Source organism: Coregonus lavaretus (assembly GCF_964263955.1).
Source record: "Coregonus lavaretus genome assembly, chromosome: 10".
Taxonomy (NCBI): domain Eukaryota; kingdom Metazoa; phylum Chordata; class Actinopteri; order Salmoniformes; family Salmonidae; genus Coregonus; species Coregonus lavaretus.
The window spans coordinates 34802526-34820952 of record NC_139997.1 but is presented as its reverse complement, the minus strand read 5'-3'; the positions used below and the strand labels follow the sequence as shown (position 1 = coordinate 34820952).

General features: G+C 40.5%; 1 protein-coding gene across 1 annotated transcript; it reads left to right on the top strand.

Moving 5' to 3' along the window:
• The first annotated feature begins 1889 nt into the window (after window positions 1-1889).
• Window positions 1890-11906, top strand: LOC311136710 (glucose-6-phosphate exchanger SLC37A4-like). The gene is made up of 10 exons (XM_084170956.1): window positions 1890-1963; window positions 3009-3722; window positions 3966-4198; window positions 7011-7248; window positions 7438-7593; window positions 7669-7754; window positions 7835-7948; window positions 8107-8172; window positions 10444-10582; window positions 10704-11906. Exons 2-10 carry the CDS (start codon window positions 3575-3577, stop codon window positions 10868-10870), a joined length of 1347 nt encoding a protein of 448 aa, XP_084027082.1. The 5' UTR covers window positions 1890-1963; window positions 3009-3574; the 3' UTR covers window positions 10871-11906.
• The last annotated feature ends 6521 nt before the right edge of the window (window positions 11907-18427 follow it).

Here is an 18427-nt window from a genome sequence, read left to right as displayed (position 1 = left end):
GGGGCCGAGCTCCCTGCCATTCAGGTCCTCTATACCAGGCGATGTCAGAGCAAGGCCCTAAAAATGTTCCAGCTACACAAGTCATAGACTGTTCTCTCTGCTACCACACACGGCAAGCGGTACCAACAGGACCCTGAACAGCTTCTACCCCCAAGCCATAAGACTGCTAAATAGTTAGTTAAATAGTTAACCAAATAGCTACCCGGACTATCTGCATTGACCCTAACTTTGTTTTAACTCATCCCATACGCTGTTGCTACTGTTTATTATCTATCCTGTTGCCTAGTTACTTTATTCCTACATTTAAAAAATGTCATACCCCCCGTGGGAATCGAACCCACAACCCTGGCATTGCAAACGTCATGCTCTACCAACTGAGCTACATCCCTGCCGGCCATTCCCTCCCCTACCCTGGACGACGCTGGGCCAATTGTGCGCCGCCCCATGGGTCTCCCGGTCGCGGCCGGCTACGACAGAGCCTGGATTCGAACCAGGATCTCTAGTGGCACAGCTAGCACTGCGATGCAGTGCCTTAGACCACTGCGCCACTCGGGAGACCAAAAAGCTAATTTTATTTTTCATGAATTTTTACTTCCTAGTTATATGTACATATCTACCTCAATTACCTCATACCCCTGCACATCGACTCGGTACTGGTACCCCGTGTATATAGCCAAGTTATCGTTACTTATTATCGTGTATTTATTATTACTTTTATTATTACGTGTTTTACTTTTCTATTATTACTCTATTTTCTTTCTCTCTGCATTGTTATTTTCTTTCTCTCTGCGTTGTTGGGAATGGCCCGTAAGTAAGCATTTCACTGTTAGTCTACACCTGTTGTTTATGAAGCATGTGACAAATTAAATGTTATTTTATTTGATAATGGCTGACCCTGGCCATGACCCCACTCAGAGGGTGTCACTAGTTACAACAGCCACGAAGCCAAAATGGCTATATTGGCCATATTGTAAAATTCATGAAAAATAAAATTAGCTTTTTGGTCTTAATTGAAGGTTAGGGTTAGGCATAAGGTTATCAGTGTGGTTAAGGTTAGGATTAAGGTTTAGCCATAATTATTACTTTGTGGCTGTGGTAACTCAATTCACACATGCGTATAATAGACACCTGTATATGTGTGAAATAGGACAAAAAGAAGCACCCATTATTATTATTAATACTAGGTTTATTGTCATGATAGCCATCTGCAGTCTTCAGCAGTGTCTTTAGAAGAAGAGGTAGAGCAGGGTAGCCGTGGGACCAGCCAGAAGACCAACCAGGACAGGGGAGATACTTTTTTAAAGGGACTTTTCTGACCAGCAGTATGCCATTGACAGCGTGACTAGTTAAAATCTAAAACTGACCCTTCATTATTTAACCTTGGGATATTGTTTTTCAACAGGATAAGTCCAAAAATAGCTGGAGCGCGTCTTTCAAGGTGTTGTCCTTTGACCACTAGATGTCCCCAGTCACATTCAGATCATGATTCAGATATATATTGATTGGCTGACATGTACCAACCTTTGTGGCAATAAATCATAATGTTAAAAATATGGTTGTTTAATTTTATTATTAAAAGAAAATAGAATACGATAGAATATAATAGAATACTATAGAATATACATCTTACAGAATGCCATCATGACATGTTTAATAAAATATGGGAAAAATTGTTTAATAAAATGTGAGCATGCGATTTTTTGGTAGAAGCTAGTTTGGATATAATGTAAACCTTTTCTCAGCCTCTGCGTGCTGCCAGACAGTGCAGATTCCATGGATTATAATTTGCAGTCGGTTCGTTTCTTCAACCTTGAACCTACGTACAGTAGCAAACGATCCAGTAGGAACGCCTCCTTCCATGAATGTCAGCTCAATTGCCCAATGAGAGCACAGAGCAAGACAGCAGTTCCTGTTGCAGTGGGTATGTCAGTGTAAGCAACGAGAGGGATCCAGTCGAAACAAGGTACCAAACATGTCCTTAATTGTTATGTAGATAGAATGTAGCTATCAAGATATTGTCCAGGGAGGTCATGCAACAGTGTTTCAATTAAGTATAACGTCAGAACTAATGTAGGCCTACATTGGAGTTGGCGTTTGCTAGAGAGTGGATGCGTTCATTTCTGTGCTCTCAAATCACTTTTCCAAGGTTGTGATTGAGGATGTGTTGTTTTGACTATTCAGTTATTTTCTATGCTTATTTCCTAGATACTACAGCATATCAAACTTCACCCTGGTATATTAATAACAGAAAAGAGAGTTTGCGTCAGTAGTTTAGAAGCAACTATTCTTTGCATGCAAACTATGCAGAATAATTCCCTTTTCAAATGGTATCGTTCCTTTGACCACAGGAAGTTGGTGGCACCTTAATTGGGGCAGACAGGCTCATGGTAATGGCTGGAGCGGATGTAGTGGAATGGTATCAAATACATCGAACACATGGTTTCCATTTGTTTGATGCCATTCCATTTGCTCCATTCCAGCCATTATTATGAGCCGTCCTTGCAGCAGCCTCCACTGCCTTTACCAATTTGATGAGTTTTAAAGCATTGAATAGTCTATCATTGGGTCTCTCAACAGTCTACACAGTGCTCAAAATCTAAATTAGATTTTAATGCTGAAGTGATTGAATTATATATGTTTTGGCAATGAATGTTGGTGGTCAATGTCAAAGTTCCCACTTGGATGTCGTGTGTCAATTTCAAGAGGTTGTCCAATACGACCACTATATAAACAGATATCCAGGCCGATTAAAGCGGCACCCCAGACTTTAAATCACCCAACATTATACAGTAGCCCACTAGGGACTAGCTGACCAGAGAGGGTCTTGAAAATTGGCCTTATTCCTGCCATTGTTCCTTTCGTCATAATTGCGTAATGAACCATGCATTGGCTCGCCTGATTTTGAATTGTGGAAACAAAAATGTTAATTGTTAATTGAGGTATCATACATTAATAAATTGTTGATTATCCATCTATGTATATTCTGATGTATTGGTTTGTGTTTCTAGGCATTGAGGGTCCCGTCTTCTGATACTACCAGGACCTCCACAGAGACTGGTCCTGCTGTGGAATTTCCACCCCTCAGAAGGAACGACAGCTGGGACAGAGAACAGACCGCAACATCCACATACAGGAGAAATAATAGCTTGGAAGTTCATCGAGCCAGACTGGAAGAGAAGGGACAGTCCTGAATGTGTAGCACAGTAAAAGCACCAGCTATGTCAGAGAGTAACAGGCTGATAGCTGCTTTTCTGTAATGCCCATCCACATCCACCTGGGCAAGATTGAATCAGTGTTATCAACCCAATGCCACGTCTCAATTGTTGCTGTGTAAACATGAACGTGGGCGTGGTATCTCTACCCGAAGGAAAGTCGGCCAGTAACCCCATACACTGCTAACAGCATCACTCAATGTGATTGTTTTTGTTCCGAACGCTAAAGAATCTCAGAGCCTGCATTCACTAAAACAGTGATTTGCATCATTTGGAGAGAGCAAATCTGAAGTGGGGGAATTTAACAATTTACAACCTTTCGATTTTTGCTCCAAGAGATTGGTCTCATTACCTCTGGAATCATGGGTGCCACTGGTTATGGATACTATCGTATGGTCATCTTCTTCTCCATGTTTATTGGCTACTCCCTGTACTACTTCAACAGGAAGACCTTCTCTTTTGTCATGCCCTCTGTGATGGAGGAGATTAAACTGGACAAGGATGACTTGGGTAAGAGCAGTCTTATGCTATATAGTTCATTTTTGTTGTGACAGGCATCCTATGAAATGCTGTTTGTCAATGTATTCAATATTATGTGAGAGAATGTGCAGCAGTCACTGTAAGCAACTTGTGCATGTACTTGTATTAAGCACACCTCCGTATAGGAATAACTTTTTATTTATCTTTAGTCAATTCACTGACCCACATAAGAAAATCCTGTTAAGAATGTGTTTTCCTCTCCTGTCCTCTTAGGCCTGATCACCAGTAGTCAGACCATGGCCTATGCCATCAGTAAGTTCATCAGTGGTGTATTATCCGACCAGATCAGCGCTCGCTGGCTCTTCTCCATTGGCCTCTTGGTGGTGGGGGGCATCAACGTGGTCTTCTCATGGTCCTCTACTGTGACTGTGCTTTCTGCTCTGTGGTTTGTCAACGGTCTGGGCCAGGGCTTAGGCTGGCCACCATGTGGGAAGGTGCTGCGCAAGGTAAGACTGTTGCTCCTATAGGGAGATGCTACTGTAACATAGACTGAGGTGAATTCACAATCAATACGTAATGAAAACCATTCAGGAAATCCCTGAAGTAAGAAAACTCTCACACCCATAGGTTCTCACCATCAGCCATCTGTGTTTTAACAATTGGCTTTACAATATGCACACCATTATTTTGGGAAGGTATTTACAAGATCCCTTCCAAAAGAATAGTGATGTGTATGTGCTTCACCCTTTGCCTTTAGAGTGGACCTGTCACTCACCTCCCCCAAGCGTGGTCAGGAATTCTAACCCTTGTCCTGACATAGCAGTGACCTTATGGGCTAGAGATGGCGATTTCTGGCATGAAGTCACAACAGCTTATGCCAACTGTAATCTACGAACACTGAATGCTCATGGTGCCATGTCCATGAGTTAGGGGCCACAAGGAAAATAATATTGCATGGATATTGAGCAATAATGTTCTCAATCAGCATGTACTGCATACTGCAACCTTCCTATTACATTTCACTCTTGTTTTCTGTCATATGCATTTGAATGATCTACATTATAGATTATAGTGTGGTGTCTATTTGTACAATATTTGAAGTAGATTTGAGTGCTATTTGTATTCAACATGTTGGAGAAATAAAAAGGATGTACCTCTTATATAAATGTAATGTATTGGTATTTTCCCCCATTCCTTACTCTCAACCATTCATGTCAAACCTTTACTTCCTGATACAGTTAAATGCACAATGAGTTAAGACAACAGTCCTAAGAAGCTGCCATCAAAGATAGGGGAATAAATACACTTTGGCATGTGTAAGAGGGATTAGGTTGCAGGGAATAGTATTTATAGAGACTCCTGGCCATGGCCTTCACAAACACATTACACACACAGGTACAGTACTTGTCAAAAGTTTGGACACACCTACTCATTCAAGGGTTTTTCTTAATTTTTACTATACTAGAATTTAATGTTCATTTCTCTACCACAAGCCGCCTCTAACGTTGTTTTAGAGGATTTGTCAGTACTTCCAACCGGTAATAGTGAAGACATCAAAACTATGAAATAACACATATGGAATCATGTAGTAACCAAAAAAGTGTAAAACAAATCAAAATATATTTTATATTTGAGATTCTTCAAATAGCCACCCTTTGCCTTGATGACAGCTTTGCGCACTCTTGGCATTCTCTCAACCAGCTTCACCTGGAATGCTTTTCCAACAGTCTTGAAGGAGTTCCCACATATGCTGAGCACTTGTTGGCTGCTTTTCCTTCACTCTGCTGTCCAACTCATCCCAAACCATCTGAATTGGGTTGTGGTTGGGGGATTGAGGAGGCCAGGTCATCTGATGCAGCACTCCATCACTCTCCTTCTTGGTAAAATAGCCCTTACACAGCCTGGAGGTGTGTTGGGCCATTGTCCTGTTGAAAAACAAATGATAGTCCCACTAAGCCCAAACCAGATGGGATGGCGTATCGCTGCAGAATGCTGTGGTAGCCATGCTGGTTAAGTGTGCCTTGAATTCTACAAATATGAAATATATTTTTGATTAGTTTAACACTTTTTGGTGACTTCATGATTCCATATGTGTTATTTCATCGTTTTGATGTCTTCGCTATTATTCTACAATGTTAAAAATAAAGAAAAATCCTTGAATGAGTAGGTGTGTCCAAACTTTTGACTGGTAGTGTATGTAAATAAGGTATTTCAGTTTTTTATTTGTAATACATTTGCAAAAACATCTAAACTTATTTTCGCTTTGTCATTATGGGGTATTGTGGGTAGATTGATGAGGATTAAAAAAAATATATATATATTTTAGAGTAAGGCTGTAACGTAACAAAATGTGGAAAAAGTCAAGGGGACTGAATACTTTCCGAAGGTGCCGCCCGGCCAAACAGGGAGTACAGCAGGGGGCTGAGCACGCACCCCTGTGGGGCCCCCATATTGAGGATCAGCATGGCGGAGGTGTTGTTGCCTACTTGGGGTAGGCTCACTCAAGGACCCAGTTCCACAGGGAGGGGCTCAGACCCAGGGCCCTAAGCTTAGTGGTGATCTTTGAGGGCACTATGGTGTTGAAAGTTGAGCTGTATTAGATGAACAGTATTCTTATTTCTCTTGTCCAGGTGGGATAGGGCAGTGTGCAGTGCAATGGCGATTGCGTCGTCCATTGATCTGTTTGGGCGGTATGCGAATTGTAGTGGGTCTAGGGTGTTGGGTAAGGTGGAGGTGATATGATCTTTTAACTAACCTCTCAAAGCACTTCATGATGACAGAAGTGAGTGCTACGGGGCGACAGTCATTTAGTTCAGTTACCCTCGCTTTCTTGGGTACAGGAACATCTTGAAGCAAGTGGGTACAACAGACTGGGATATGGAGAGATTGAATATGTCCGTAAACATCCAGTTCGTCTGCACAAGCTCTGAGGACGCGGCTTGTGATGCTGACTTACTCACGTCGGCCACAGAGAACGAGAGTAGGATTATGTGGTCAGCCAGCAAAATTGCTGTTAATTGCTGCGGTCACCATTTCAGTGGCGTTTTGGCTTGAGCTACATTAAATCACTTTAGGCAACTCGGCACATCTTCAGAGGTTGTTAACTGATGACACTGGTTACAGTTTTGACAAATAAAACCATAAAATAAGTATCCACACTGATTCAGTGGTCTAAAATTAGCATCAGAGTGAAAATGTTTTGACTTGGCTTTCCACATGTCTAGATGTCAGATATCTATTTTACTGTTCTCAGTGTTCTCATTCTATAGTTTACATATTCATGCCATCAACATATCTGTTCTCTATCTCTGTCCTCAGTGGTTTGAGCCGTCTCAGTTTGGGACATGGTGGGCAGTGCTGTCCTGCAGTATGAACCTGGCCGGTGGACTGGGTCCTCTCCTGGCTATGGTATTGCTTCAGTACTATGACTGGAGGACCATCCTGTCCATGTCGGGCATCATCTGTGCATCCTTTTCTGTCGTCTGCCTGGTGTTCATAAAGAACGAACCCAAAGATGTGGGCCTGCCCAGCATCGAGGCCGCAGCCAAGAAAGGAGGTGAGGAGAAAAAAGCCTTTACCGCAGGACAGAGGGACTGTTTTGCATTTGTTGATTTTGTGTGTTTAAAGATCCATGTGTACATTTTGATTGGCTATATCCATATGTATTGCTCTGGTTACTCTGTCCACCAGACTCAGAGCATAATCATAAAAAACATAAATGTTCTCTATTTCTTTTATCCTGCAGTAGCCAACTGTGACAGTACTCTGAGTGAGTTCCTGCTGTCTCCCTACCTGTGGGTGCTGTCCCTAGGCTACCTGGTAGTGTTCGGGGTGAAGACGGCCTGCACTGACTGGGGCCAGCTCTATCTCATTCAAGATAAGGGCCAGACTGTCCTCATAGGTAACACACACACACAATTTACAAGTGTATATCTAGGTATTTGCCTAACATCATGCACATGTATGTCATCCACAGGCAGTTCCTACATGAGTGCCCTGGAGGTTGGAGGACTGGTGGGCAGCCTTGCAGCTGGCTTCCTGTCTGACAGGGCTGTTGCTAGGGTGAGTGACAACACCAATCACACATCAAAATAGGTGTTCACATCACTCCGGATTGTTTTTATTGTCTTATTGTCCCACAGCAAGGTTTGGGTACACATGGTAACCCTCGCCATGGCCTCCTCCTCTCCATGATGGCTGGCATGTTTGTGTCCCTATACCTGTTCCGTGTCACCATCACAGCTGAGGCGACAAAGGTACATTAACGTCAACATTCCCATTAAAATCTCAGTCATCATTTCATGGTGATGTTTATGCAAGTTTTCAGTTTTGTTACTCCTCATTTATAAAATGATGTATGTAACACTATAGTCTGTGCCATTTATCTTTTCTCATCACATCACTGTTCCCACAGGAAGCTCCCATCTGGGTAGAGGCCCTTCATCCTCTCTCTGTCCTCATCGGCCTGTCAGAGAAAGAGGTAGCCATTATAATTAATTTACTCAACTGTGTTTGTAGCTTACTTTGTTAATACTCTTTATTATCACATAACATATAGTTAAAAGGTTAAAGTCCTGAGTCATCTGCAACACTATCTGTGGAGCATCCCTGTTAGTGGTTGCAAGAACAGGAATATTTATACTGAACAAAAATATAAACGCAACATTTTTTTATTATTTTTTATTTTTTTCATTTAGCAGACGCTCTTATCCAGAGCGACTTACAGGAGCAATTAAGGTTAAGTGCCTTGCTCAAGGGCACATCGACAGATTGTTCACCTAGTCGGCTCGGGGATTAGAACCAGCGACCTTTCGATTACTGGCACAACGCTCTTAACCACTAAGCTACCTGCCGCCCATGGAACGATATGGAACCTGTAAAGTGTTGGTCCCATTTTTCATGAGCTGAAATAAAAGATCCCAGAAATGTTCCATATCCACAAAAAGCTTATTTCTCTAAAATGTTGTGCACACATTTGTTTACATCCCTGTTAGTGAGTATTTCTCTGCCACTCTAAAATGTGCAGTTTTGTCACACAACACAATGCCACAGATGTCTCAAGTTTTGAGGGAGTGTGCAATTGGCATGGCGACTGCTGGAATGTCCACCAGAACTGTTGCCAGATAATTTAATGTTCATTTCTCTACCACAAGCCGCCTCCAACGTTGTTTTAGAGGATTTGTCAGTACTTCCAACCGATAATAGTGAAGACATCAAAACTATGAAATAACACATATGGAATAATGTAGTAACCAAAAAAGTGTTAAACTATTCAAAATATATGTTATATTTTAGATTCTTCAAAGTAACCACCCTTTGCCTTGATGACAGCTTTGCACACTCTTGGCATTCTCTCAACCAGCTTTGTGAGGTAGTCACCTCAAATGCTTTTCCAACAGTCTTGAAGGAGTTTCCACTGGCTGCTTTTCCTTCACTCTGCGGTCCAACTCATCCCAAACCATCTCGATTGGGTTGAGGTCGGGTGATTGTGGAGGCCAGGTCATCTGATGCAGCACTCCATCACTCTCCTTCTTGGTCAAATAGCCCTTACACAGCCTGGAGGTGTGTTTTGGGTCATTGTCCTGTTGAAAAACAAATGTTAGTCCCACTAAGCGCAAACCAGATGGGATGGCGTATCACTGCAGAATGCTGTGGTAGCCATGCTGGTTGTCTGCCTTGAATTCTAAATAAATCACTGACCGTGTCACCAGCAAAGCACCATCACACATCCTCCTCCATGCTTCACGGTGGGAACCACACATGCGGAGATGATCCGTTCACCTACTCTGCATCTCACAAAGACACGGCGGTTGGAACCAAAAATCTCAAATTTGGACTCATCAGACCAAAGGACAGATTTCCACTGGTCTAATGTTCATTGCTTGTGTTACTTGGCCCAAGCAAGTCTCTTCTTCTTATTGGTGTCCTTCAGTAGTGGTTTCTTTGCAGCAATTCAACCATGAAGGCCTGATTCATGCAGTCTCCTCTGAACAGTTGATGTTGAGATGTGTCTGTTACTTGAACACTGTGAAGCATTTATTTGGGCTGCAATCGGAGGTGCAGTTAATTGCCAATTTCTGAGGCTGGTAACTCTAATGAACTTATCCTCTGCAGCAGAGGTAACTCTGGGTCTTCCTTTCCTTTGGCGGTCCTCATGAGAGCCAGTTTCATCATAGCACTTGATGTTTTTTGTGAATGCTCTTGAAGAAACGTTCAAAGTTCTTAAAATTTGACCTTCAAGTCTTAAAGTAATGATGGACTGTCGTTTCGCTTTGCTTATTTGAGCTGTTCTTGCCATAATATGGATATGAATATGGTCTTTTACCAAATAGGGCTATCTTCTGTATACCACCCCTACCTTGGCTCAAACGCGTTAAGAAGGAATGAAATTCCACAAATTAATGTTAACAAGGCACACCTGTTAATTGAAATGCATTCCAGGTGACTACCTCATGAAGCTGGTTGAGAGAATGCCAAGCGTGTGCAAAGCTGTAATCAAGTCAAAGGGTGGCTATTTGAAGAATCTCAAATATAAAATATATTTTGATTTGTTTAACACTGTTTTGGTTACTACATTATTCCATATGTGTTATTTCATAGTTTTGATGTCTTCACTATTATTCTACAATGTTAAAAATAAAGAAAAACCCTTGAATGAGTAGGTGTGTCCAAACTTTTGACTGGTACTGTATATGAAAAAACATTTATTAATTATATTTATTTATATTCTGTTTCATATTCTCTCATCTAGATATGGATACTTTCCCTGGGTGCTATGTTCGGATTCTCCTCTTATGGACCAATCGCATTGTTTGGTGTGATAGCCAATGAAAGTGCTCCATCAAACTATTGTGGGTCCTCCCACGCCATCGTAGCGCTCATGGCCAATGGTAAGTCTCTATCTTGGTTCCTTTGATATGTATTCTCAAAAAGACAATGCATGGTTCTGGGTATCTGTAATTCTCTGAGACGTTTATATCAGTAAGCTAGCTGTGTTTTTATTGGTTGCAGTTGGGGCTTTCTTCGCGGGACTCCCCTTCAGCACCATCGCTAAACACTACAGCTGGGACATGGCCTTCTGGGTAGCTGAAGTGACCATTGCCGTGACGACCGTCATCTTCTTTCTGTTCCGTAACATTCGCACCAAAATGGGCCACATCCCCCAGAAAATTGATTGATTGATCTCTGCATCTCCTGAGCTACGCACAGGTTCCTGCTGTGTGACTGTGTGAACATTCTACAGCAAGGGTTGTTGGACTGGCTGCTCACTACATAGCCCCTAAAGTACACCTCCTATCCCTGGAAACACAACACTGTGTCAATGTGATCTCACCTCGAGACGTTTTAGACGTTAGCAACCATGTTCACTTTTCTAAAAGGATACTTTGTTACACTTTAGTTTGTCATTTAATGCACCGTCAGAATCAAACTCCTCACAAACCGTACAGTTCTAAGCACCTATGGAAACTACACCTACGGCACCCACTCACAGTAATGACTTCAAAAAGTATAGTATATCACATAGGCCTAAGTCCTACATTTCTAATAATCTATTCTCTTACCACTGTTATTTAGTCAGTATAATAACTCATATGATTTGAAGCATGTTGTTGATACACAGTGAATCTGTACTGTCCATCGCATAGATTGCCTTCAGTGGATGCCAAATGTCTTGAAGTTACCAAATGCTTCATTGATGGGCCAGCATTAAAACTATGTACAGTACCAGTCAAAGGTTTGGACACACCTACTCATTCCAGGGTTTTTATTTATTTGTACTATTTTCTACATTGTCGAATAATAGTGAAGACATCAAAACTATGAAATAACACATATGGAATCATGTACTAACCCAAACTTTTGGGTACTGTATGTATAGACATATGCACAAAACGGTAATGTTTGTTGATCACAGTAGTATTTCCCTTTCACTATGCATACCTCACCAATTCTTCCTAATTTATCAAATAATGTTCAATCAAGAAAATAGATACTTTATGACAAACAAGTCATCTATTTTTGGTAACACCCTGACTGCACTAAATTTACTTTTTAAAGTTTAGAGATCTTAGCTAGTTCAAATACATCAACCTAAAAGGGATAGTTTGGGATTTTGGCAATGAGGCCCTTTATCTACTTCCCCAGAGTCAGATGAACTTAATGTATCTGCGTGCAGTTTGAAGAAAGTTGCTAACTTAAGTTGATGTAGCTGCGAAAAAAAAAAAAAAAAAAACTCTATAGGGGTGAAACTATATTTAGGCTAACTATAATTGTTTTCGCTATTGTCATTTCAAATACTGTTATTATTACACAGAAATTGATTTCCCCTCCACATTTTTCTACATCTAGTAGGTTTGGTAGCCTATGCTGTTGCGGATGCATCACTTTCTGGCAGTAGACATGGTTGTTCATGCAGTGGTTACAATGTAGATGTCACTTAGCCACTTTGGGAGTGAAGAGGCTAGGTATCACATCAAACGTTCTCGTAAAAGGTCTGCAGTGAAGCGGTGGGAGCAAACGAGTTTGGTTCAGGGATAAACAACATTTTTACATGCAAATCTGATTGCACCAAGGCATTTGATTATTGAAATATCAGCTGCAATTTAACTTCGGCTGCAATTTAACTTGCTTTTTCCTTTCTGAGGGCTAACCAGGGACATTTCCGGATTGCCAAAATTCCGATTCCGAACTATCCCTTTAATAATGTGAAGGCTTGAAAGGATTACAGTATGCACACACTCCAAGTGTTTGTCACAGGATACTATTTTGTCACTGCAGGTTTTGTTATTAGACAATGTGGTCACAGAGGCTGGGTTTACACAGGCATCCCAATTCCGATCCTTTTCCCAATTATTGATAGAAGAGCTTATCTGATTTGTGAAAAAATATCAGAATTTGTCTGCCTGTGTGAACGCAGCCTCAGTAACTTGAATTACATTTCGGAGCCTGGTCCCATACTGTATGATGTGATACCTAGCCTCTTCACTCCCGAAGTGGCTAAGTGATATCTACATTGTAACCACTGCATGAACAACCATGCCAACTCTTCTATGGTTGATATTTCTTTCACTAATTGGTCTTTTGACCAATGAGATCAGCTCTGAAAAAGATCAGATCTTTTTCAGAGCTGATCTGATTGGTCAAAATACCAATTAGTGGGGGGGGGGGGATATCAGAAATGGGCTGCCTGTGTAAACAGAGCATAATTGGCCTTTTGACCAATCCGATCAGCTTTGAAAAAGATCCGATGTGAATGGTCAAAAGACCATTAGTGGAAAAAATATCAGAATTGGGCTGCCTGTCTAAATGCAGCCAGAGAGGCTATTCAGACTGGACCACCAGGCTCGCATCATCCTGATATTCTCACAAAAGTATGTAATGCTGCGTTCATACACAGGTAGCTCAATTCTGATCTTTTGACCAATTATTGGCAAAATAGCTGATCTGATTGGTCAAAAAGCAAATTAATGAAAATAAAGATTAGAATTGGGCTGCCTGTGTAAACACAGCCACTGGTTGCGTTCCCCTGCTCAAACATTGCATGCATCAAGCAATGGTTTCGTGCTACGTCATCGACTGTGCCATCAACTGACCGATTGCTATAACAGATGATGTGGTTAGCTGATACTTAAAATACCTATTCAGGCTCCGTAAGATCTGGCTTGCATCAGCAACGCCTGTGCAGAGCAATGCGCACAATAGCTGCATTTACACAGGCAGCCTTATTCTGATCTTTTGCCAATAATTGGTATTTTGGCCAATCAGATCAGATCTTTATCCAATAATTATAATAATTATAGTAATACTGTGAAAATGATGATAATGCCATTTTTAGTGTAAGAGCTGTTTGAAAAGACAGCCTGAAATTTCCGCCTGTTTTGGTGGAATGAAGTTTTGGCCTGTCTGGTGTCATCACCAGGCAGTAAATTAGTTAATAGACCAATAAGAAAGAGTTCCAAACCTCTCAGCCAATAACCGCTAGTGTTCACTTTTCCCCTCGCTACTCAGACCACTCCCAGACAGTCTTAGTAAAATTCTTGCTTGAAAAATCGCTCTTTGCTAAGAAGCTGTTTTAGTTATTTTTTGTACATTTTAATTTAAAGCAATCACAGTAAGGTACTTCATTGTTACCCAGAAATGATTTGATATTGGGATAAAAATGGCTGCATTGGACCTTTTAAACAAACAGTTTTTAACTGAAAAATAATAATCTCACTGCTCTGTGCCATTCAGGCATATTTGTCTAACTGGAATTATTGAAATGCTAAGGAAAACTAATAAAGATCAATGAATGTATTGTCACCCTGTTCTTATTTTACCCTAAAACCTGTTATGGACAGGCCATTAATCATAAAACATACTGGTTTTCTAATCCAATGTGCTTTGTAGGTTACATTTAGCACATAAACAGAAGTAACCATATTGGGCACATTTTGCACATATTTGTTGGTTCTGCACTATGGGACTAAATAAATAAATATACACTACCAGTCAAAAGTTTGGACACACCTACTCATTCAAGGGTTTTTCTTTATTTTTACTATTTTTTACATTGTAGAGTAATAGTGAAGACATCAACACTATGAAATAACACATATGGAATCATGTAGTAACCAAAAAAGTGTTAAACAAATCAAAATATATTTTATATTTGAGATTCTTCAAATAGCCACCCTTTGCCTTGATAACAGCTTTGCACAGTATTGGCATTCTCTCAAACAGATTCATGAGGTAGTCACCTGGAATGCATTTCAATTAACAGGTGTACCTTCATAAAAGTTAATTTGTGGAATTTATTTCCTTAATGTGTTTGAGCCAATCAGTTGTGTTGTGACATGGTAGGCGGGTGTATACAGAAGACAGCCCTATTTGGTAAAAGACCAAGTCCATATTATGGCAAGAACAGCTCAAATAAGCAAAGAGAAACGACAGTCCATCATTACTTTTAAGAAATTAAGGTTAGTCAAAACGGAACATTTCAAGAACTTGTTTTTCAGCGGCAGGGACTGGGAGACTAGTCAGGATCGAGGCGAAGATGAACAGAGCAAAGTACAGAGAGATCCTTGATGAAAATCTGCTCAGGACCTCAGACTGGGGCAAAGGTTCACCTTCCAACAGGACAACGACCCTAAGCACACAGCCAAGACAACGCAGGAGTGGCTTCGAGACAAGTCTCTGAATGTCCTTGAGTGGCCCAGCCAGAGCCTGCACTTGAACCCGATCGAACATCTCTGAAGGGACCTGAAAATAGCTGTGCAGCGACGCTCCCCATCCAACCTGACAGAGCTTGAGAGGATCTGCAAAGAATGGGAGAAACTCCCAAAATACAGGTGTGCCAAGCTTGTATAGTTGAAGTCGGAAGTTTACATACACCTTAGCCAAATACATTTAAACTCAGTTTTTCACAATTCCTGACATTTAATTCTAGTAATATTTCCCTGTCTTAGGTCAGTTAGGATCACCACTTTATTTTAAGAATGTGAAATGTCTGAATAATAGTAGAGAGAATGATTTATTTCAGCTTTTATTTCTTTCATCACATTCCCAGTGGGTCAGAAGTTTACATACACTCAATTAGTATTTGGTGGCATTGCCTTTAAATTGTTTAACTTGGGTCAAACTTTTCGGGTAGCCTTCCACAAGCAGTGGCTTCTTCCTTGCTGAGCGGCCTTTCAGGTGATGTCGATATAGGACTCATTTTACTGTGGATATAGATACTTTTGTACCTGTTTCCTCCAGCATCTTCACAAAGTCCTTTGCTGTTCTGGGATTGATTTGCACTTTTCGCACCAAAGTACGTTCATCTCTAGTAGACAGAACGCGTCTCCTTCCTGAGCGGTATGACGGCTGCGTGGTCCCATGGTTATACTTGCGTGCTATTGTTTGTACAGATGAACGTGGTACCTTCAGGCGTTTGGAAATTGCTCCCAAGGATGAACCAGACTTGTGGAGGTCTACAAAAAAATGTCTGAGGTCTTGGCTGATTTCTTTTGATTTTCCCATGATTTCAAGCAAAGAGGCACTGGGTTGGAAGGTAGGCCTTGAAATGCATCCACAGGTACACCTCCAATTGACTCAAATGATGTCAATTAGTCAAGCTTCTAAAGCCATGACATGATTTTCTGGAATTTTCCAAGCTGTTTAAAGGCACAGTCAACTTAGTGTATGTAAACTTCTGACCCACTGGAATTGTGATACAGGGAATTATAAGTGAAATAATCTGTCTCAACTGTAGCTTCTGTGGTGTCGAGACAACGATGCTGATATGCTGTGTAGACAAGAAATCCGCGGACACTGTACTTGATTATAAAGGTTTATTATATCAAAGGTTCCAGCGTCAATTTACAGATTTCTGCAGAAATCCGGAGAACAACTAACCCAATCTAAAAATGATTATTCTCCCAGTCCTTTGTTCAAACATGGTATTTATCCTATGTAACATAATATGGGTGTTTTGAATAGACCAATCCCTGGTTTCCACATATCCAAGTCTCCTCTGTTTCAGGGGGGCCCTATAGTAATGCTTTACAGATGTTTCAGCAAGGCAAAGTAAAGTTCATCTAACACACCATTTGCAAACGTCAGCCAAAATTAGAAACTGTTCAGATACTACATATTTCCCCCCTTCGAGACTAATTAAGTCTCGAAAACAAAAATAATAGGATTATGACAAATAACAATTTTTCTTCTTGAGTAACTTTAGCAATAAAACAAAATTTATGGAGAGTAAACACATTTTTATATAGACACATTTTGTGGAGTGTAAACAAACTGTTATGTAGTGTAAGAGCGAAAAACCTGTCTGGCAGCTTTCATTCCAAATATCCATCAATCAATCAAGACAGGAAAATTCTCTCACGGCCCCTCTGCCCCAGGCGACCACCTAAGTACTCCAGATCAATTTATAAATCTTTATCAATGCATTTTAAGCTATGATGCAATTGAATACACATGAAAACCTCAGAAAACAAAATACTATCAAAAATGTCCACATTCAGGCTGGTCGACCCATCGGACCCTCCTGTGGATTCTCTCTGTCCCTGCCTAGACCCAATATCCCTAAGCATCCACGAAAAAAACAAAAACATCTGAGGTCCCCACATGTACCCAACAACAGAAAACATAATTCTTCAAAAAATTTATACAGGAAGAATATGACACAAATTATGTATTACACATGCAAATATGTATATAAATCATTGCAAACACTGGTATGTAGTCCACTACACTGCATCTCCTCAGCAGTGTCGACTTTCAATGTAACGTCGATGATGGAATCTGAACATTTCCACACCTTCCTTGTTCCACTTTCTCCAGTCCATTCATATTGTCCATGTTTGAGTATTTGAATCCCACTCTACACATTCCCATATACTTCTGGAAGAAAAGAAAACACCAACCAGTATCTTTTGCAAAACAACACATGCAAATTAAAACATCAATATCAAAAATAATATAAGAATGATATATAAAATGAATCACATTCCATTTCCCCCCTTTGATTCATAAGAAAATACTAAATATCACAACAATATGTAAAGACGTGAAAAATGATCGGATATTCAAAATGGATATCTATCCATCAATACTCCATCCAGTCCCACTTGTTTATCTCCATCTAGATCAGTAACAGTTAACAACGGCATCTGAGTGTTGTCTCCAGGCATCACAACTCCAACCCATCTCAATATCATAGCCTTTGCAAAAGTCAATAACAAAGTACAAAAGCAAAACATCACACACAGCCCTACAAGAGCTGCTACTAAAATCTGAACTATCACTGCTCCCACTGGGCCTAACTGATCTTGCAACCAAGCCTTCGCTGACCATCCAGCTCCTTCAGATTGACCAAACGCATCCCTTATACTCTTCAATGCATCTATAACACTAGTGATATTATCGGAACTATTATGGTAATATTTTATGTATCATTAAGGCAAATGTTGGGAAATGTCAAAAGTAAAATATAGTAAACATGATTGACATTCTATAATCCAGATGTATGTTTAAATAAGGAAATAGCCAATACAGTGTGTAAACATAAATTAATGTATGTATGTGTAATGAGATTAGGGAAAGGGTCTGCTACCAATATAATGAGATTAGGGAAGAGGCTTCCTATGGAAAAGCGCCCATGACCTTTTGAAGTAAACCACATGTGACATCTGGACATTGAAAGATAAGGGTAGAGTGGCACTAAAATGAGTTAATAATTTGCCCTAAGGGGAGTGACTGTATATGCTATGTAACATGATTATGCATTTGTGTATAAAAGGGAGCTCTAAGCTAAAGGAAGACAGTTGTTCCATGGAGCAAGCTCGGCTTTGTTATGCAAATAATAAAGTCTAATTCTTGGATTCACAAGCTCCGATGTCTTGAGAGATATTTTTGAGTTGACTATTTTTGAGTCAACTATTTCTACGACATAATTGCCGAGCTAGCCAGTAGTTGAAAAATAGGGACCAGAGACGGTATACATCTGCAGTTGTGAAACGGCTTGGACGGACCATACAAACAAAAGCGGCCGCTTTTAACAGGTAAGCCAAGTTCTTACTTATATAGTATAACGTTTGTGTGGTCCGATCCGGGGCTCGGCAACATCTAAAGAAATACCAAGTAGGTCTCTCCAAATTTAAGAACCAGAAAATTAGAGACTAGGAGCTTTTGAATTTAAGAATACATGTCGCTGTTGTTTGTCTGAACCGTCTGTTCAATTGATTTGATTCATTTGATTC